This window comes from Rhinopithecus bieti, unplaced genomic scaffold (assembly GCF_001698545.2).
Source record: "Rhinopithecus bieti isolate Rb0 unplaced genomic scaffold, ASM169854v2 scaffold_35856, whole genome shotgun sequence".
In the NCBI taxonomy this organism is placed as follows: Eukaryota; Metazoa; Chordata; class Mammalia; order Primates; family Cercopithecidae; genus Rhinopithecus; species Rhinopithecus bieti.
Window position 1 is genome coordinate 155758 of NW_016815820.1, and position 22157 is coordinate 177914.

General features: G+C 41.8%; 1 protein-coding gene across 1 annotated transcript in view; it reads left to right on the forward strand.

The window, feature by feature from the left end:
- Positions 1-22157, forward strand: part of SPAG9 (sperm associated antigen 9) — a 160650-nt gene that overhangs the window by 21313 nt on the left and 117180 nt on the right. The window contains exon 2 of the mRNA XM_017853862.1: positions 14125-14245. Coding sequence (XP_017709351.1) covers positions 14125-14245 — 121 coding nt within the window. The remainder of the gene's footprint in view (positions 1-14124; positions 14246-22157) is intronic.

Below are 22157 nucleotides of genomic sequence, written 5' to 3' on the forward strand. Positions count from 1 at the left end.
TTTTTTGTTTTTTAAAAGAAATGGGGTTTTGCTATTTTGCCCAGGCTGGTCTCAAATTCCTGAGCTCAAGCAGTCTGCCCACCTCAGCCTCCCAAAGTGCTGGGATTACAGGCATGAGCCACTTTGCCTGGCCAACTTTTTTTTTTTTTTTTTACAGAAATATCTAAACATTGAAGATTAGAGAGAATAGTAGAATATATATGAACTCCCATATACACATCATTCAACTTCAACAGTTACTAACAATATGCCAGTAGTTTTCTTTAGAAAAAAAAAAATTTAAGAGAGATTTGTTCGCTCTGTAGCCCAGGCTGTTGTGCAGTGGTGTGATCATAGCTCACTGCAGCTTAGAACTCCTGGGCTAAAGCAGTCCTCCCAGTTTAGCTTCCTGAGTAGCTAGAACTACAGGTGTCTGCCACCACGTCCAGCTAAATTTTTCTTTTTCTTTTTTGTGGAGACAAGGGTCTCTCTGTGTTGCTCAGGCTGTTCTCAAACTCTCGGCCTCAAGTGGTCTTCCCACCTTGGCCTCCCATAGCACTGAGATTACAGGCATGAGCCACTGTACCTGGCCAAGCCAATGTTTTTTTCACCTGTGCTTCCCTACCTCCCTTCAACATTTTCACCATAATATTAAGGCAGACAAGACTATATCATTGTATCCTTAGGAGATAGGGCTGTTTAACAAATATGGAAACCACAACATCAGTATCACATCTAAAATTTATAAACAATTACTCTTTAATAATATTTAATACTTAGTAAGTGTTCACATTTCCCTAATTGTCTCATAAATGTAGTTTTGTAGTTGGTTGTTTTCAATCAGTATCTGAACAAGAGAGTCTACACATTTATACTGGATTCAATATGTCTCAAGTTTCTCTTTATATATAATGGTTCTTTTTTTCTTTTTTCCCACTTGACATTTATTGTAGAAGAAACCAAATTATTTGTGTTAAAATTTTTTCACATTTTGGACTTGGGAGGATTACATCCTTTGAGTGTTATTTAATATGGTCTTCAATCCTGTCTTATTTCTTAAGATAAATTACATTTAAAAACAATTACATTTAACTAATTATTTAATATAATATCTTGATGGACACTTAATAAGTCAGCCTTTTATTTGGTATATTTTAGACAAGTTCTGTCGTCAAAGTATTTAAATGGCTATTCTTTTTCTTTTCTTTTTTCTTCTGCATCTTTATTCCAACAAGCAACAACCTCTAGGGAATTTTTTTTTTTAAACTTTGGGAGCTTGTCTTTTCAAAGTATTCCTTTGTTTTTCGCCAGAACAGTGGGGCGAAACAGTCCCTATAAGCCATCTGGACTTGAAAGCATTTTGCTTCATCACAAAGCTTACTCCTTTTAGATCCTGACATAAGTCTGTATTGTCCACTGATTTTTTTTTTAAAACAATGTCTAGTTGCTCCCAGGAGAGATGTCTGAAGTCACTTCAATGTTGTTGCTGGCCTGTTAGTTATTGAAAGGGAAGAGGGGTATTTAGTGAAGATGTGTTATTATACATGCTGAAAAAGCTCATTCACAGGCCCTTAATGCCCCTAGCCTTAAAAAAAAAAAAAGTATTTATGTGTGTGAGAAAAACAGAAAAGGGGAAGAATATGTGTGTTTTATACCAACATACCTGAGTGATCTGACAAATTCTTGTGCTGAGAAGGCTCGCTGGAATTTCCAGGAGTAATATGGTTTTATAATTTGCCAAAAAAAACACAAAAAACCAAAAAACAAACAAATAAAAAAAATTCTGCCCCTCGCCTGCCACGATTTTGCTGTTGGCCTAACTCTATCATGATTATTCTGAGGTTTGCCAAGTGTAGCAGAGGGTGACCAACTTTATAAAGTAATGCCGCTGGCAATCAATTAAGTCACATTAAATCAGTAATGACTATCCTTGACTTTTTATGAGCATTCATTTCCTTTTTTTTTTTTTTTTTTGGATACCGGGTCTTGATCTGTCGCCCAGGCTCGAGTGCAGTGGCTCATTCTCAGCTCACTGCAATCTCTGCCTCCTGGGCTTGGTGATCCCTTCCCACCTCAGCCTCTGAGTAGCTGGTACTACAGGTGCACACCACTACACCAGGCTAATTTTCATGTTTTTTGTGGAGACAAGGTTTCATCATGTTGCCCAGGCTGGTGTCGAACTCCTGAGCTTGAGTGAGCAGCTCTCCTTGGCCTCCCAGAGTGCTGGGATTATATAAGCTTGAGCCACCGTGCCTGGCCTGTGCTTTTTCTTGTTCACGTATATAATTTCAGTGTGGTTACTTATATACAGACTTGAACTATGTGATTGTTAAAAGTTTCATTTCATATTCAGAGTTTGAAATGTTACCGTTTCATTTCAGAAAGTCTTCAGAAATCCTGTTATATGCAAACCTGACTGAGCTGTAAACCAATGTTATGCTGTTATCCTATGTAGGTATTACCTAGGCAGTAACAGAAATATAAGTTGTCTCTTATCAGCCTTAACCTCAAATTAGGTGACTGTTGAATTATGCAAGATCTTTTGCAAATCCATCTTTTTTGTAAGATGCAATTACCCATGATTAAGACCTTTCATCTTCTGTTAAATTTCAATCAATAGAACACAGGGCTCTCTTGTAACAAACCTATTACATTTCCCAGTACCTTGGAATATTTAAAACAGGAGGGGCTCAAGTTGTGTTTTGAAAAGATGGATGGATGAATGTAATCTTTGTTTTTTTTTTTTTTTGAGATGGAGTCTTGCTTTGTTGCCCAGGCTAGAGTGCAGTGGCGGGATCTCGGCTCACTGCAATCTCCGCCTCCCAGGTTCAAGCAATTCTCCTGCCTCAGCCTCACCAGTATCTGGAATTACAGGCACTTGCCACCATGCCTGGCTAATTTTTGTATTTTTAGTAGAGATGGAGTTTCACTGTGTTGGCCAGGCTGGTCTTGAACTCCTTACCTCATGATCTGCCCGCCTCTGCCTCCCAAAAGTGCTGGGATTACAGGCTTGAGCCACCGCGGAACCTTATTTGTCTTTTTACTCCCTTTGTGAATCAGAGAGATTCTCAACTTATTCTTTGGTTTATAGTTTACCTTTACATCGACTCAAATTTTAATAGTGAATTGTAGTTACCTGGGCATGCCATGATCTTTAGACCTTTGCATGTGCTGTGTGACCTCTGCCTGGAATGTCTTTATCTCAGTAAAAGTTTTACACAAGCCATTCCTTTTAGAGTAAGCTAAAATTACTTCTCTCTTTTTAAAAAAATAGTATATATGGCCGGGCGCAGTGGCTCACACCTGTAATCCAGCACTTTGGGAGGCTGAAGCAGGTGGATCACCTGAGGTCAGGAGTTTGAGACCAGCCTGGCCACCATGGGAAAACCCTGTCTTCTACTAAAAATACAAAAAAACAGCTGGGCGTGGTGGTGGGCACCTGTAGTCCCAGCCACTCGGGTGGCTGAGGCAGGGAGAATTGCTTGAATCTGGTAGGCAGATTGCAGTGAGTCGAGATCATGCCACTACATTCCAGTCTGGGTCACAGAGTGAGACTCCGTATCCAAAAAAAAAAAAAAGTATATATATATATACACACACATATATATTGTAATTATATATATAATTTTATTTTATTTCAATAGTTTTGGGTAACAGGTAGTTTTGGTTACATGGATAAGTTCTTTAGTGATGATTTCCAAGATTTAGATGCGCCTATCGACTTCCTTTTTTTTTTTTTTTCTTTTTGTGAGACAGAGTTTCGCTCTTGTTGCCCAGGCTAGAGTGCAATGGCACAATCTCAGCTCACTGCAACCTCTACCTCTTGGGTTCAAGTGATTCTCTTGCCTCAGCCTCCTGAGTAGCTGGAATTACAGGCGCCCACCACCAGGCCCAGCTAATTTTTTTTTTTTTTTTTTGCCCAACTAATTTTTGTATTTTTAGTAGAGAAGGGCTTCACCATGTTGGCTAGGCTGGTCTCGAACTCCTGACCTCAAGTAATTCGCCTGCCTTGGCCTCCCAAAGTGCTGGGATTATAGGTGTGAGCCATCGCGTCCGCGATTTCTGTGTGTGTGTGTGTGTGTGTGTGTGTGTGTGTTTTGTTGTTATTGTTTTTGAGACAGAGTCTCCCTCTTGCTCAGGCTGGAGTGCAGTGGCACGATCTCGGCTCACTGCAACCTCTGCCTCCCGGGTTCAAGCGATTCTCCTGCCTCAGCCTCCTGAGTAGCTGGGACTACAGACGCATGCCACCACACCTGGCTAATTTTAGTATTTTTAATAGATACAGGGTTGCACCATGTTGGCCAGAGTTGTCTCCATCTCTCAACCTCGTGACCCACCTGCCTTGGCCTCCCAAAGTGCTGGGATTACAAGTGTGAGCCACTGTGGCCCCTCCACCTTTTTTTTTTTCTTTTTGAGACGGAGTCTTACTCTGTTGCCCAGGCTGGAGTGCAGTGGTGTGATCTCGGCTCACTGCAAGCTTTACTGACCAGGTTCACACCATTCTCCTGCCTCAGCCTCCCAAGTAGCTGGGACTACAGGCTCCACCACCACCACATCCGGCTAATTTTTTTGTATTTTTAGTAGAAACAGGGTTTCATCGTGTTAGCCAGGATGGTCTCGACCTCCTGACCTCGTGATCCGCCCTCGGCCTCCCAAAGTGCTGAGATTACAGGCTTGAGCCACTGTGCCTGGCCCCGACTTCCCTTTTTTAAAGTAGATTTAGTCACTTCTTCCTCTCTGCTTTCATTATAGCACTTAGTATGTTACATTGTCAATGTTTATGGTATGTCTTTGATGGCTCTCATACAGTGAGTACTCCGATTGGATGGGTGGGCAAAGAGTTTTAGTTTTATATTTAACATGTTATTTTATCTAAGAATAAATCTTATGAATGACATGACCTAGTTTGTAGTAAATGTCGTCATACTGCCTAACTGCCTAACATATGGAGAATAGGCATTGTGAATGGGTGTGTGACTTAACTATTACAACAACTTTTTCCTAGTCTCTTAAATATGACGAATTTTTCTTTGACTACAAAGTGACAGACTGGGATGTTTTCTATTTTTATGTTATCTCAGTTAGTTTGTGTGTTAAGTGGAAATTATAGAAGTAGAAAGCAGATATGTTTCTTTGAAGTAAATCAAGAAAGCTTTAAAAAGAGGATCAGGGCCGGGCATCGTTGCTCATGCCTATAATCCCAGCACTTTGGGAGGCTGAGGCAGGAGGATCTCTTGAGCTCAGGAGTTCGAGACCAGGCTGGGCAACATGGTGAGACCTTGTCTCTACTAAAAATAAGAGATAAAAAGAATTTAGCTGGGTATAGTGGCACGTGCCTGTAGTCCCAGCTACTCAGAAGGCAGAGGTGGGAGGATCGCTTGAGCCCAGGAAGTTGAGGCTGCAGTGAGCCATGATTGCACCACTTCACTTCCAGCCTGAATGACAGAACAACACTTCATCTCTAAAAAATAAATAAATAAAAATTAAAAATTAAATTAAAAAATAAAGAAGGTCAGCGATGCTTGTACTATACAAATCGAGTAATGAGGTTTAGCAGAACTCACGTGCTACCAGCCCAACTAAGATCTCTGAACGTAGAAGGGAAGCGGAAAGCCCTGTTGGATAACTTTCTTTTTAGTGTAACCCATGCCACTTATTGCCTAAATATTTTATTGATAATATGAAAAGGTTAGGTATAGAGAGAAAGAAACTATTCTCATTACTTCCCTTATGCTGTACCTCCAACCCTCACCCAGGAAAAAAGAGGACTCTTATTAGGACCATGAATCCAAACGTTTTTCTGCCAAGAGCTGTGTTTTGGCATCTGTTTGAATTTCATGACACCGTCTCTGTTTCTATTCCAGTTTTCTCATTCTTAAATTCTTATATCAATGTTTCCCACTTTCATGTGGTTGCTAATTGCTATATAGAGCTACGCCATTTCTGAAGTATTTTTGTAATTATGAGTGTTCCGCTTTCTGAGCTGTTCCACCTTACAGCAACTTGTGTTCATGAGGTTACCTATATTGTCAGTGATATTTCTCAAAACAATGGCCCAAAACTAGACTATTTGATGGATATTTTTCTTGGATAGCAATTGAGAAACTTCCAGTGACTTGTTACTTTTTCTTGATTCTTGATTATTCTTTGAAAGTTAGCATTAGCATTAGGAGCGGTGGCTCAAGCCTGTAATCCCAGCACTTTGGGAGGCCGAGACGGGCGGATCACGAGATCAGGAGATCGAGACCATCCTGGCTAACATGGTGAAACCCCATCTCTACTAAAAAAATACAAAAAACTATCTGGGCAAGGTGGCGGGCGCCTGTAGTCCCAGCTACTTGGGAGGCTGAGGCAGGAGAATGGCATAAACCTGGGAGGCAGAGCTTGCAGTGAGCCGAGATCGCGCCACTGCACTCCAGCCTGGGCGACAGAGTGAGACTCTGTCTCAAAAAAAAAAAAAAAAAAAAAAAAGAAAGTTAGCATTACATTTATCCTACTAGGCTTTCAATGCCCTGTGTAAGCTATTAAGGATGTCTTATCAGAACTGAGGAATATTTATTTTAGATGCATATTAATGATTAGCATTTTATTTTTTATTTTATTATTTTATTTATTTATTTTTTGAGATGGAGTCTCACTGTCACCCAGGCTGGAGTGCAGTGGCTCCATCTTGGCTCACTGCAACCTCTGCCACCCAGATTCAAGTGATTCTCCCGCGTCAGCCTCCTGAGTAGCTGGGATTACACACACCTGCCACTATGCCCAGCTAATTTTTGTATTTTTAGTAGAGACTGAGTTTCATCTTGGCCAGGTTGGTCTTGAACTCCTGACTACCCACCTTGGCCTCCCAAAGTGCTGGGATTACAGGCGTGAGCCACCGTGTCGGCCATTTTATTTTATTTTATTTTTGGAGACAGAGTCTTGCTCCATCGCCCGGGCTGAAGTGAAGTGGTGGGATGTCGGCTCATTGCAGCCTCCATCTCCTGGGTTCAAGATATTCTTGTGCCTCAGCCTCCTGAGTAGCTAGGACTACAGGCACATGCCACCACGCCTAGCTAATTTTTTTTTAATCATGTTTTTAGTTGAGATGGGGTTTCACCATGTTGCTCAGGCTGGTCTCAAACTCTTAAGCTCAGGCAGTCTGTCCACCTCAGCGTCCCAAAGTGCTAGGAGTGCAGGAATGAGCCACTGCACATGGCTGTGATTAGCATCTTAAATGAGGATGGCAGCTGTACGTTTCCAAACCAAGACTCAATACACATTTAAAATTGGGATTTTCAGCCGGGTGTGGTGGTTCACACCTGTAATCCCAGCACTTTGGGAGGCCGAGGCAAGCAGATCACCTGAGGTCAGGAGTTTGAGACCAGCCCGGCCGATATGGTGAAACCCTGTCTCTACCAAAAATACAAAAATTAGCTGAGTGTGGTGGCACATGCCTGTAATTACAGCTACTCCAGAGGCTGAAGCACGAGAACTGCTTGAACCCAAGGGGTGGAGGTTGCAGTAAGCTGAGATTGCACCACTGCACTCCATCCTGGGCAACAGAGTGAGATTCTCTGTCTCAAAAAAAAAAAGATAAAATTGGGATTTTCAAGACAATAAAAAATTATTTCTACAAAATCAACATCAACAATGTTTATAAATGGGGAAAAATCCTGCTTGATTTCTTTTAGAATTTGAAGATGCACTGATGAATGTATATAGCTTTGAGTTTTAAATATTTATCTTTGTGGGTATAAGATCTGTTTTCACAATATACTCAAAAGTGTTTATGATTCCAAGAAGTTTAAGAGCTGCTTGGAACTCAAGAAAGGAGAAAATGTACATACGTTTGTGAAATACAGCATTCCATTTTGTAATCTCTAAGTTTATCTAATTTGTTTGAAGGAAAGGACTCAAAGTATGTATTTGCTTTGGAATATTTTTATTACTGCTCGTACTTTCCTATGTAAGGAAACTAAAGAAACGAGATTTCTTTGGAGATAATAGCCTTGCCAATCCAAGACCTATCACATCACTTTAAAAAAATCTCTTTTTCTCTGTGTCATATTTATTTAAAGTGATATAGATAAGAAGCCTCAGTAATCATAATGAAATGTGAAAAATTCTGAAGCTTGAATCATCTAGGTAGGTCTTTTTGGAATTGTCGTATTCTGTGGTATCCATCTTCTGAAGCTGACCTTTGTCGCTAAGCAACAAAGCAGATGTGAAACTGTGTGTCCCTTTCTCCTATTAGGCAGAAAGAAGTTGTAAATAAGCAAAATAGTGGTAAAATTGTTTGGTAGCAGTTTAGTAGCACAATATCCTCATAATGCTGTATGCTTTTTAAAATAGCATTTTTGTCCATAGCGCAAAAAGTGCCTAAGATAAGAATTTCTGGGCTGGGTGCGGTGGCTTATGCCTGTAATCCCAGCTCGGCCTCCCAAAGTGCTGGAATCACCTGAGGTCAAGGGTTTGAGACCAGCCTCACCAACTTGGTGAAACCACATCTCTACTAAAAATACCAAAATTAGCCAGGCATGGTGGCTTATGCCTGTAATCCCAGATTCTTGGGAGGCTGAGGCACGAGAATTGCTTGAACCTGGGAGGCAGAGGCTGCAGTGTGCCGAGATCATGCCACTGTACTCCAGCCTGGACAACAGAGCCAGACTCCATCCCCCAAAAAACCAACCAAACAAAAAAGCAAAATAGTGGTAAAATTTTTTGTTAGCAGTTTAATAGCACAGCATCTGAAGTGTTTCTTGGTAAACATAATGCTGTATGTTCTTTAAAACAGCATTTTATCCATAACACAAGAGGTGCCTAATATAAGAATATCTGGACTGGGTGCAGTGACTCACGCCTGTAATCCCAGCACTTTGGGAGGCCAAGACAGGCAGATCACTTGATGTCAGGAGTTCGAGACCATCCTGGTCAACATGGTGAAACTCTGTCTCTACCAAAAATACAAAAAAAATTAGCCAGGCATGGTAGCCCATGTCTGTGATCCCAGCCACTCAGAGGCTGAGGCAGGAGTATTGCTTAAAGCCAGGAGATGAAGGTTGCAGTTAGCTGAGATGGCACCACTGCACTCCAACCTGGGTGGCAGAGCAAGACTCCATTTAAAAAAAAAAAAATTGTTTCTTTTTGGTTACTTTCCCAGATACAGTAGTTAAGTTAGCCAAGGGAGCATCATTTTCAAAGCAGGCCAAAAAATAATAATTACGTTTTCCTATTAATTGTTAGTCTTTGCTTATATATCCAGGTAAAATGTTGAAATAACTTACTCAGACTTCATAGTTTCTGCTTTTCTATTTAATGTAACCTTATATCATCTGCTTGCATTCAGTTGTAGCCAGTGAACACTTGGAAGGCAGGGCTAGTTGGATACTCATAGTCATGTTCCCTGTGCCTGGTACATAGTAAGTAGTCAGTAGATGTTTCTTGAATGAATGAATGAATGATTAATAGTTTGCCTCTTTTCCTATATTTACTGTAACCTTTACTTTTCTTATATGTGGTCATCTTTTGAATATTCTGAAAAATAAACAATGACTTGATTTCCCCAGAAGTCCCACAAATATGAAATGTTTTCATAGAAATGTATAGCGTAGAGGTGCTAAAATTGGGGTTTGTGGAAGGAACTACAGTGTCTCTAAGCCCCTGAGAAAATAGGTGGCATTTGACATGGGTGGGGGCATTTTTTCTAGGGAAATATGGTTCATAGATGGATCAAATTTCCAAATTGGTCTTTGGATCCCCTAATGATTAAGAACCAACATTACAGAGTTTGTGGGTTCCAAGCTTCAAAGATCAGGAAAGTTAAACATGGTGGCTCACACGTGTAGTCCCAGCTACTCTGGAGGCTGAGGCAGGAGGGTTGCTTGAGCCCAGGAGTCTGAGGCCGGCAGTTCAGCAGTTGTAGACCAGCCTGGCAACATAGTGAGACCTACATTTTTTTTTGGGGGGACGGAGTCTCGCTCTGTCGCCCAGGCTGGAGTGCAGTGGCCGGATCTCAGCTCACTGCAAGCTCCGACTCCCGGGTTTACGCCATTCTCCTGCCTCAGTCTCCCGAGTAGCTGGGACTACAGGCGCCCGCCACCTCGCCTGGCTAGTTTTTTTTGTATTTTTTAGTAGAGATGGGGTTTCACTGTGTTAGCCAGGATGGTCTCGATCTATTTGACCTCATGATCCGCCCGTCTCGGCCTCCCAAAGTGCTGGGATTACAGGCTTCAGCCACCGCGCCCAGCCGAGACCTACATCTTAAAAAGAAAAAGAGGCAGGAGAATCACTTGAACCCGGGAGGCAGAGATTATAGTGAGCTAAGATGGTACCAGTGCACTCTGGCCTGGGGACACAGCGAAACTCAGTCTCAAAAAAAGAAAACCAACTCAAGCTTATGTAAAAAAGGAATTTATTGTATTTTGTAACTGAAAAAAAACAAAAAACACTGGGAAAATTCTGGATCCAGGAATCCTGGGTACAAATAGTATCTTGAATTAAAGTTTTCTCCCCTTGCTCTTTTCTCTATATTGGCTTTAGTCTCAGGCTTGCTCTTCTCTATGCTGGAAAAAGATGTCAGTCTGCAGCCTAGGCCTGCTAGGTTTTTAGAGAGGACTCTGATCAGTCTGGTTCAAGTCCTGTGCCTACCTCTAGGGAGATGGAGTCATCACCAATCAAATTACATGGACTGAATATAATTAGCATGAAACTGGAGATAGAAGGTTCCTCAAAGGAACGTAATGTATGTAGACAAAAAACCAAACCAAACCAAAACAAAACAAAACAACAACCCAGTGTCCTCTGCAGTGATTGAAAAGTTTGAGGACAGTTAAAATAGGTAATAGACTGACAATTTCATATTAAAACTAGGATATATTGTAGTGATACCTAAGTTTTTGGTGAATTATAAATTTTTCTATAAGGGTTTCAGTTTTTTTAACTTGGAAAATTTTCTTCATTTACTCATTTGTTTAATGAATATTTGAGAACCCGCTATCATCATTCTTTGCACTGGGTATACAGCAGTGAACAAAAAAAAATTCCTGACTTCATGGAACCCACATTCTAGTGAGGACAGACAAGTAATAAATAACATCAATTACTAAAATAGTTAGCATGTTAGATGAGGTTAAGTACTCTAAAGAAAATAAACAGGGAGGAGAGATAGGGAGTAGGTATCACAGTTTTTTTTTTTTTTTTTTGAGACAGAGTCTCGCTCTGTTGCCCAGGCTAGAACGTAATGCAGTGGCACGATCTAGGCTCACTGCAACCTCCGCCTCCTGGGTTCAAGCAATTCTCTTGTCTCAGCCTCCCAAGTAGCTGGAATTACAGGCGTGCACCACCATGCCTGGCTAATTTTTGTATTTTTAGTAGAAATGGGGTTTCAGTGTTGGCCAGGCTGGTCTCAAACACCTGACCTTAAGTGATCCACCTGCCTTGGCCTCCCAAAGTGCTAGGATTACAAGCATGAGCCACTGTGCCTGGCCTGGTATCGCAGTTTTAAATAGGATGGCCAAAGAAGGCTTCACCAAGAAGGTGACATTTGAACAAAGATGTGAAGGAAGTAAGTAGAGAGCAAGCCGTTTGGATATCTGGAAGAAGAAACTTCTAGGTAGTAGGAAGCAGGTGCTAAGGCTTGAAGTGTTGGAGGAACTGCATGGAGACTGGAATCAGAATGGGAAGGAGAGGAGGGTAGAAAGAGAAGCAGGAGATGATGTCAAAGAAGAGAATGGTGGAAGCATATTGTGTAGATCCTTAGAGGCTATGGTAAAGAATGTAAACCACTAGAGCGTTTTGAGCAGAGGAGTAAATTGTTTTTACATTTTTTTTTTTTTGAGACAGAGTTTTGCTCTTTTTGTCCAGGCTGGAGTGCAATGGCGTGATCTCGGCTCACCGCAACCTCCACCTCCTGAGTTCAAGCAATTCTCCTGCCTCAGCCTCCCAAGTAGCTGGGATTACAGGCATGCACCACCAGGCCCGACCAATTTTGTATTTTAGTAGAGATGGGGTTTTCCATGTTGGTCAGGCTGGTCTTGAACTCCTGACCTCAGGTGATCAGCCTGCCTGGGCCTCCCAGAGTGCTGGGATTATAAGCGTGAGCCACCGCTCCTGGCCTACTTTCTTTCCTTTTTTTTTTTTTGAGAGGGGTCTTGTTCTGTTGCCCAGGCTGGAGTGCAGTGGCATGATCTCAGCTTACTGTAACCTCTATCTTCTGGGTTCGAGCGATTCTCCTGCCTCAGCCTCCCCAGTAACTGGGATTACAGGAGCCTGCCACCATGCCCAGCTAATTTTATTATTTTATTTATGTATTTTGAGACAGAGTCTCACTCTATCACCCAGGCTGGAGTGCAGTGGCGCGATCTAGGCTCACTGCAAGCTCCGCCTCCCGGGTTCCCGCCATTCTCCTGCCTCAGCCTCCTGAGTAGCTGGGACTCTAGGCACCTGGCACCATGCCTGGCTAATGTTTTGTATTTTAGTAGAGATGGGGTTTCACCATGTTAGCCAGGATGGTCTCGATCTCCTGACCTCTAGATCTGCCCACCTCGGCCTCCCAGAGTGCTGGGATTACAGGCGTGAGCCACCGCGCCCGGCCTCACCTAGCTAATTTTTCTATTTTTAGTAGAGATCGAATTTCACCATGTTGGCCAGGCTGGCTGACTTTCTTTTTAAAGAATCCTCCTAGATCCTCTAGAATATATTGTAGAGGGGTAGGGTGGAAGTAAGGAGACTAATTAGGAGACTTTCACTGTTGCAGTAATCCAGGTATTAGATGATGGTGGCACACACCAGGATGGTGGTGGAAATGATGAAAAGCAGTCCGATCTGTAGGTAGATTTGCTGATGGATTGGATATGTGAGGTACTAGAGAAACAGAAGAGTCAAAGCTGACTCCAGTGTTTTGGTCCTGAGCAACTGACCACAATAATTTAATGAGCTAGAGAAGACCAGGAGAGGAGCAAGTTTTCACATGCTCAATTTAAGATACTTTTTTTTTTTTTTGAGATAGAGTCTTGCTCTGTAGCCCAGGCTGGAGTGCAGTGGCATGATCTCAGCTCACTGCAACCTCTACCTCCCGGGTCTCGGTTCAAGCAGTTCTCCTGCCTCAGCCTCCCAAGTAGCTGGGATTACAGGAACGCGCCACCATGCCCAGCTAATTTTTGTATTTTTAGTGGAGATAGTGTTTCAGCATGTTGACCAGACTGGTCTTGAACTCCTGATCTCATGATCTGCTCGCCTTGGCCTCCCAAAGTGCTAGGATTACAGGCATGAGCCACCACGCCCAGCCTTAAGATGCTTTTTAGACATCCAATTGAAGTTGTCTAGTAGGCAGTTGGACATACAAATCTGGAATTCAGGTCTGGGCTAGAGATAGAAATTTGGAAGTTGTCAGCATGTAGTTCATACTTAAAGCCATGAAACTGGATGCGATCACTAGGGAATAAGTGTAAACAAGGAAGTGAAGATGTGTCCCAGCACAGAGCGAGAAGTTGGGGAGAAAAGGAGGTGCTACCAAAGAAGATCAAGAACCAGCAGCAAACGAGAAAATATCCTAGTAGCCAAATTAAAAAAAAAAAAGTTTTAAGGAGAGAGCGATCACTTACTTGTCAGATGTTGCTGATACAACAATCAAGATGAAGACCAAGATTTAATGATTGCACTTAGTGTTACTGTCGTTGATGAGAACAGGTTTGGTAAGTCAGATTTGAGTGGTGGAGTTATTCCTAGAACACATCCTTTTCTTAGGAATTTAAACTCCATGGTTCAGGTGAATCTATGACTTACTCACACAACCATTTAACAAATATTTATTGAGTATTCCATCATTCTTTTGTTCTCTGTTGTACATGTTATAGATTTTTAAATTGTCTGAAAATCAAGATGCATATGCAAGTATACAAAAGGGTTTGTATATTAGGAAGATATATATATCATATGGAATGCCTATAATATGAAGTGGAAACACCTTAATTATTTTATTTTTTTCTTCTATATTTGGGAGCTTTTAAAACTTAATTTTATAGAAAACTAAAATCAACCCAAGTTCATAATTTTGAGATCTAAGTAGTTAATACCTAATTGTGATTATTGATTCCAAGAAATACAGGAGTTGAAAATGTAACGTTTAATTTCTCTGATGAAATTTATATTGTTCTTCTTTATTAGAAATTCATTGAATTTGAAGACTCTCAAGAACAGGAAAAAAAGGACTTACAGACCCGAGTGGAATCTTTAGAATCTCAAACAAGACAACTTGAGCTCAAAGCAAAAAACTATGCTGACCAGAGTAAGTAAAACATTTCTTCTCATAAGTACACTAAAGACTGGGCTCGGCCAGGCGTGGTGGCTCATGCCTGTAATCCCAGCACTTTGGGAGGCCAAGGTGGGAGGATCACTTGAGGTCAGCCTGGTCAACATGGTGAAACCCTGTCTCTACTAAAAATACAAAAATTAGCTGGGCATGGTTGTGCACACCTGTAATCCCAGCTACTTGGGAGGCTGAGGCATGAGAACCATTTGAACCTGGGAGGCGGAGGCTGCAGTGAGCCAGGATGGTGCCACTGTACTCCAGCCTGAGCAACAGAATGAAACTGTGTTCCCCCTCCCCACCCCCACCACCAAAAAAAAGAGTGGGCTCTAATGGTGCAATGACTCATCCTGAAATTTGACTAAGGTTCTAAATACAAACTTGGAATTGTCATCCCAGACTGGAGTGAGACCTAGGAACTAGGGTTAGTTCTTTATTTACATTTTCACATGGTGCCCATGTATGCAGAAGTAACTAAACCTGTCAGACTCAACTTCTTCAGTTTAGCTCTCAGCCTTTGTTTGCAGGTAACGTTATGCTGTAACCATTATGCAAGTGTGTGCGTGTGGATCATTTCCTCTAATTTTGACCAAGTACACAAAGTTCCATTTTTTCTGTTTTGCTTTGAAATGTAAAAATGTAAGATAAACTTATAGCTTTGAAGTATGTATTTAAAAATGACCTAAGCATGTAGTTAGATACTAGAGAAAAAATACTGAATCCTCTTTTTTGCTCCTTTTAATGGAAAAGTGGGGCCATTTGGGGAACAGAACTTCATTTTCAGAATCATTTTATTTTAATATAATTTCATGTTTTCTTGGTTTTAAAATTATTGTTTCAAACCTCAAGGTTGATTTTCCCCTTTTGGCTAATAAAACAGACCTAATTAAGTCAAAATTAGAAAAAAAAAAAAAAGGTGAGAAACTTTATGGCCTATTTTCATGTCTGATATAGGTAAGCAGACAGTTCTCTGCCTTTCTCTCCCAGCATCGTAAACTTTCAGAATCCTAGGGAGCAAAGGATGGCCAGGTAGCTACTCTATCCACATTACTCATTAAGACTACATAGTGACACCAGCTATAAAGGTACAGCCATTCATGATGGAAAGCCTTTGCCAGCAGTCTTGGAGCATGTGTGAGAACTGACTGTTCTCTCTCTAGTACTCTGGAAAGATGGAATAGAGCTAAATTAAAACCACTAGAAATCTGGAGTTCAAGTATTCTAGAATTCAAGGAGCGCTCAAGTGGCTATTAAGCAGATGTCCTAGAAGAGGGCCAATGGATGTTTGGTAACAGAAGCCAACTTTAGCGAGACAAAATGAGCCATGTGTCATGCTTTGTGTTTTTAGACTTGTGGATACCCAGAGTTGTTGGATACCTTTGTTAACATTGAATACATTGAGTGACTTCTGTGATTTCTACCACAGAAATTTGAGGTTGGCTGGGTGTGGTGGCTCACAGCTGTAATCCCAACACTTTGGGAGGTGAAGGTGGGAGGATTGCTTGAGCCTTGGAGTTTGAGACCAGCCTGAGCAGGATAGCGAGATCCTGTCTTTACGATAAAAAAAAATTAAGAAAACGAGGCCAGGCGCGATGATTCACACTTGTAATCCCAGCACTTTGGGAGGCTGAGGCATGCAGATTGCTTGAGCTCAGGGGTTCGAGACCAGCCTGGGCAACATGGTGAAACCCCATCTCTACCAAAAATACAAAAATTAGCTGGGTGTGGTGGCGCACACTTGTAGTCCCAGCTATTTGAGAGGCTGAGGTGGGAGGATCGCTTGAGCTTGGGAGGTGGAGGTTGCAGTAAGCTGAGATTGCGCCACTACACTCCAGGCTGAGTGAGACCCTGTCTCAAAAGAAGAAAAAAATTTGAAGTCTGCATGATGTGACTCCACAGGGCATCCACTAATAGATATAGCACTGGAGTCGCATTACTATAAGTACCACTCATCTGGAGAAATGGTCTTGTGGCAGTTGCAAGCTTTTGGTACATTTCAAAAGTTGAGCCTTTTCTGTTCAAGAAAGAAAATTTAACTATTGAATGTAATATTTAAATCCTAATTTGATCGTACTTTTTTAAAGATAGAGACAAGGCCAGGCATGGTGGCTCATGCCTGTAATCTCAGCACACCATTGCACTCGGCCTGGGCAACAAGAGTGAAGCTCTGTCTTAGATAGATTAGATAGATAGATAGATAGATAGATAGATAGATAGGCAACAAGAGTGAAGCTCTGTCTTAGATAGGTTAGATAGATAGATAGACAGACACACACACACACACACACACACACACACACACACACACACACACACACACACGATCTCATTATGTTGCCCAGGCTGGTCTTGCACTTCTGGGCTCCAAAGTGCTGCGATTTCAGACATGAACCACTATGCCTGGCCTAAAGGGGTTAGGTAATATTTTAGAACCAAACACTAAAGACACAGTTGACAGACTCAGCCTACCTTTCATTGTTTTACGTATTAAGTTTTCTTGTTAATATCTGTAGGGTACCAAGTTTTCTTTCTGTTTTTTTTTTTTTTTTTTTTTTTTGAGACAGAGTCTTGTTCTATCACCCAGGCTGGAGTGCAGTGGTGTGATCTTGGCTCACTGCAACCTCCGCCCCCTGGGGTCAAGCGATTCTCCTGCCTAAGCCTCCCAAGTAGCTGGGACTACAGGCATGCGCCACTATGCCTGGCTAATTTTTGTATTTTTAGTAGCGATGGTATTTCACCATGTTGGCCAGGCTTGTCTCAAACTCCCAACCTCAGGTGATCCACCTGCCTCAGCCTCCCAAAGTACTAGGATTACAGGCGTGAGCCACCGTGCCCAGCCTGGGTACCAAGTTTTCAATAAGAAATTATTATTATTTATTGTTTGAAACTGGATCTCAGTCTGTCTAATCTGTCTAACACGTGCAGTGGCAGGATCTCCGCTCACTGTGACTTACGCTTCCTGGGCTCAATCGATCCTCTAGCCTCAGCCTCCTGAGTAGCTGGGACTACGGTCATAAGCCACCATGCCTGGCTGATTTTTGTATTTTTTGTAGAGATAGGGTTTCGCTATGTTGCCCAGGCTGGTCGGCTATGTTGCCCAGGCTGGTCTTGAACTCCTGAGTTCAAAGCAGTCCACCCACCTCAGCCTTCCAAAGTGCTGGCATTACAGGCATAAGCCACCTTGCCCAGACTGAAAATTTTTTTTTTTCTTTCTCTTTTTCTTTTTTTCTTTTCGAAATGGAGTCTTGCTCTGTCGCCCAGGCTGGAGTGCAGTGGTGCGATCTCGGCTCACTGCAACCTCTGCCTCCCAGGTTCAAGTGATTCTTCTGCTTCAGCCTCCCGAGTAGCTGGGATTATAGGCACCTGCCGTCACCCCCAGCTAATTTTTTGTATTTTTAGTAGAGACGGAGTTTCACTGTGTTAGCCAGAATGGTCTTGATCTCCTGACTTCATGATCCACCCACCTCGGCCTCCCAAAGTGCTGTATCTTTTTCTTTTTTTCTTAGAGACAGAGTCTGGCTCTGTCTCCCAGACTGGAGTACAGTGACACGATCATAGCTCACTGAATCCTCAAACTCCCAGGCTCAAGTGATCCTTCCACCTCAGCCTCCCAAATAGCTGGAACTACAGGCATGAGCCACCATGCCTAGCTAATTTTAAAATTTTTTGTAGAGACCGGGTTTTGTTATGTTGTTCAGGCTCGTCTCGAACTACTGGTCTCAAGTGATCCTTGCACCTTGGCCCCCCATAAAGTGCTGGGATTACGGGTGTAAGCTACTGTGCTCGATCAGAATTCCTTTTTTGACTTAGAAAGGAATTCCTTGTCTAAAATCCTTTTATGCATTAAGTTCTTGGCTTCTGTGATTAAAGGAAGAATTACCTTGTACTTGAAATTGCATTTTTGATATCAAAGTACCTTTAAAATGTCTCACACTCAAAAAAGCAGAAGATAGTGCTTTTTTTCACAAAAGTAAGTGGAATGAATGACTAATTATTTCACATATATTAGCCCTTTTATTACTAAATTTAAAAAATCTGTTTCCTGATCCTTTCTAGTAAATGTAAACAAAATATAGTGGTTTTTTTTTTTTTTTTTTTTTTTTTTTTTTTTTTTTTTTTTTTTTTTGAGATGGAGTCTGGCTTTTTTGCCCAGGCTGGAGTACAATGGCATGATCTTGGCTCACTGCAACCTCCACCTTCCAGGTTCAAGCGATTTTCCTGCCTCAGCCTCCCGAGTATCTGGAATTACAGGCACCTGTCATTACGCCTGGCTAATTTTTGTGTATTTGTAGAGATGGGGTTTCACCATGTTGGCCAGGCTGGTCTTGAACTCCTGACCTCAGTTGATCCACCTGCCCTGGACTCCCAAAGTGCTGGGATTACAGGCATGAACCACTGTGCCCGGCCTAGTGGTTTCTTAATTAAGAGAGGTAATCAATTTAGGAGACTATTTGAGTATGCCCCAGATTTGTTATCCAGTCCAGAGAGTCATACCTTTTTTGGAATTGTCATATTCTGTGGTATCTGTCTTCTCATTCCTCTCTCCAAAAGCATTAATTATGTTTTCCATTTTAATTCGAAGACTTTATAAAAATTAGATCATTTAAAAATAATTGACAATACTCTAGGGAGGGGAGGAAGAAATTCTTTATCAAGTATTATATATGGTCTTGAGCTTAATTTGATCTAAAACTTTATTTTGTTATGAATATATTATCCTCCAAAGAATTTCTCCTCCTGGGAGTCTGCTGTTCCATTCCGAAATAAAGCTTGCTGTATAAAGAACAATTAAGGAACTTACAAACTGAGGTTAATCAACATTGACCATTCAGATGCACAAAGTTGATAACACGAAATCTTTTTCCATTAACTGAGTCATTTTTTGAGCTGGACTCTTGCTCTGTCTCCTAGACTGGAGTGCAGTGGCACCATCTTGGCTCACTGCAAGCTTTATCTCCCGTGTTCAAGCAATTCTCATGCCTCAGCCTCCTGAGTAGCTGGGATTACAGGCATGTACTACCACACTCTGCTAATTTTTGTATTTTTAGTAGAGATGGGGTTTCACCATATTGGCCAGGCTGGTCTCGAGCTCCTGACCTTGTGATCCGCCCACCTTGGCCTCCCAAAGTGTTGGGATTTCATGCGTGAGCCACCGCGCCTGGCCTGAGTCATCTTTTATTAATTAATGCTTTGGAACTTACTCACTTCTCCTGTTTTTGAGATCTTGCAGTCTTTTTCTCTTTTCTAGCAAATTGTTTTCTTTTCTCTTCCTTCTTTTTTTTTTTTTTTTGTAAGCCTTAACTGGTGTAATATGAATTCTAAGTATATCTTAAATTTTCTTCGTAGTTTTTATTTTACCACACTTAAACATTCCCCCAGTTTTCTGGGGGGAAATTATTTGACTGTTTTAAATTATTTGACTGTTTTTTCACTTTACCACCGTAGCTTTTTTTTTTTAATCTCCAATATGAATCAAAACTTCTTATTTTAATTTTAAAAATTACTTATTTCTTAATTTTTTTGAGACATTCCAGCTCTATTGCCCAGGCTAGCATGCAGTGGTAGGATCATGGCTCACTGTAGCCTCACCTTCCCAGGCTCAAGCAGTTCTCTCACCTCATCCCCGAGTAGCTGTGACTACAAGTGCATGCCACCACATGTGGCCAATTTTCTTTTTTGAGACAAAGTCTTGCTCTGTTGCTCAGGCTGGAGTGCAGTGGTGCTATCTTGGCTCACTGCAAGCTCCACCTCCCGGGTTCACGCCATTCTCCTGCTTCAGTCTCCCAAGTAGCTGAGACTACATGCGCCCGCCACCACGCCTGGCTAATTTTTGCATTTTTTTAAAGTAGAGATGGGGTTTCACCATGTTAGCCAGGCTGGTCTCGAACTCCTGACCTCAGGTGATCTGCCCACCTCGGCCTCCCAAAGTGCTGGGATTACACGCATGAGCCACCGTGCCCGGCCGAATTTTTGTATTTTTTGTAGAGCCAAGGTTTTGCCATGTTGCCCAGGCTGGTCTCAAACTCATAGACTCAACAATCTGCCCGCTTTGATCTCCCACATGTTGGGATTACAGGCATTAACCACTGCGCATAGTCTAAAGACTTCTTAGTTTTTAAAAAGGTGATGTAGGAAGTCATCTTTAAGTGTCATTAGTTCCCTATACTATTGGAAAACCAAGATTGGGAATGAGTGCTTTTTAAAAGACGAAAACAAATTTAAATAAATGTTATGTCAGGAGTTCACTAATTCTTGTTTGGTATAATAGAAAACAGAGGATCTGGGCTATCTAATCTTTTTTTTTTTTTTTTTTGAGACGGAGTCTCGCTCTGTCACCCAGGCTGGAGTGCAGTGGCCAGATCTCAGCTCACTGCAAGCTCCGCCTCCCAGGTTCACGCCATTCTCCTGCCTCAGCCTCCCGAGTAGCTGGGACTACAGGCGCCGCCACCTCGCCCGGCTAGTTTTTTGTATTTTAGTAGAGACGGGGTTTCACTGTGTTAGCCAGGATGGTTTCGATCTCCTGACCTCGTGATCCGCCCGTCTCGGCCTCCCAAAGTGCTGGGATTACAGGCTTGAGCCACCGCGCCCGGCCTATCTAATCTTAATATAACTGATTTTTTTTTTTTTTTTTTTTGAGACAGAGTCTTGCTCTGTCACCCAGGCTGGAGTGCAGTGGCGCCATCTCAGCTCGCTGCAACTTCTGCCTCCCAGGTTCAAGCGATTCTTTCTGCCTCAGCCTGTTGAGTAGCCGGGACTTCAGGCGTGTGCCACTACACCTGGCTAATTTTTGTATTTTAGTAGAGATGGGATTTCACCCCTATTGACCAGGCTGGTCTTGAACTCCTGACCTCAGGTGATACGCCCGCCTCGGCCTCCCAAAGTGCTGGGATTACAGGCATGAACCAGCACACCCGGCCTGATTTTTTGTTTTTTAAATAAAATATGAGACCAGGTGCAGTGGCTCACGCCTGTAATCCCAATACTTTGGGAGGCCGAGGTGGGCGGATCACTTGAGGTCGGGAGTTCAAGATCTGTCTGGCCAACATAGGGAAACCCATCTCTACTAAAAATAAAAAAATTAGCTGGACATGGTGGCGCTTGTCTGTAATACCAACTACTTGGAAGACTGAGGCAGGAAAATGCTTGAACCTGGGAGGCGGAGGTTGCAGTGAGCCAAAATCGAGCCACTGTCCTCCAGCCTGGGCAACAAAGCAAGACTCCATCTAAAACGAAAAAAGAAAATATGAATTTTGTGATAAAGTAAATGTAACCCAACATTTATTTTAAAATAAACATTTATTTAGGGCCACTGAGATGACTGTTGGCAGTATCTGTAGTGGGAGGAGAGGTGGATACAGTTTTTTTGCTGAGTGCCATTTGTTTGAGTGCTGGATGATAACTAACTGTACCTTCTCTAGTTTTTGTGTTTATATTTGTACAGTGTATTAGTGTCTTTAATTTTAAAAGACCGAGTTTGTCAATTCTCATGAACATATTTTAGGGCACATATCCCTTTTAAAAAATAGCCACAATGAAAATTCAAGTTCTGCTCTAAAGACTACTTCCTTTGTTAAAAGGGGAAATTTTGGTTAAAGTTATTTGCTATTTCAGAAGCAAGAAAAAGTAAAGAAATAGGAACTGAATTAAAAGACACACTTTATAGCTTTTGATAGTATGGAATCTATCACGTTGCATGATTTAACAATGTTGAGAAGTTGAGTCTATAATACATTTTAAACAATTTTGATCATGTTTGATTTTGGAGATTTCTGATTACTTTTCAAAATCTAAACCAATATAAGAAATATTTTTTACTTTTTCCAACATGAATAAAGGATTTTTTAAAATGCTGTATATTATTCCTTATCTAGGAGTAGCAATAATACTTCCT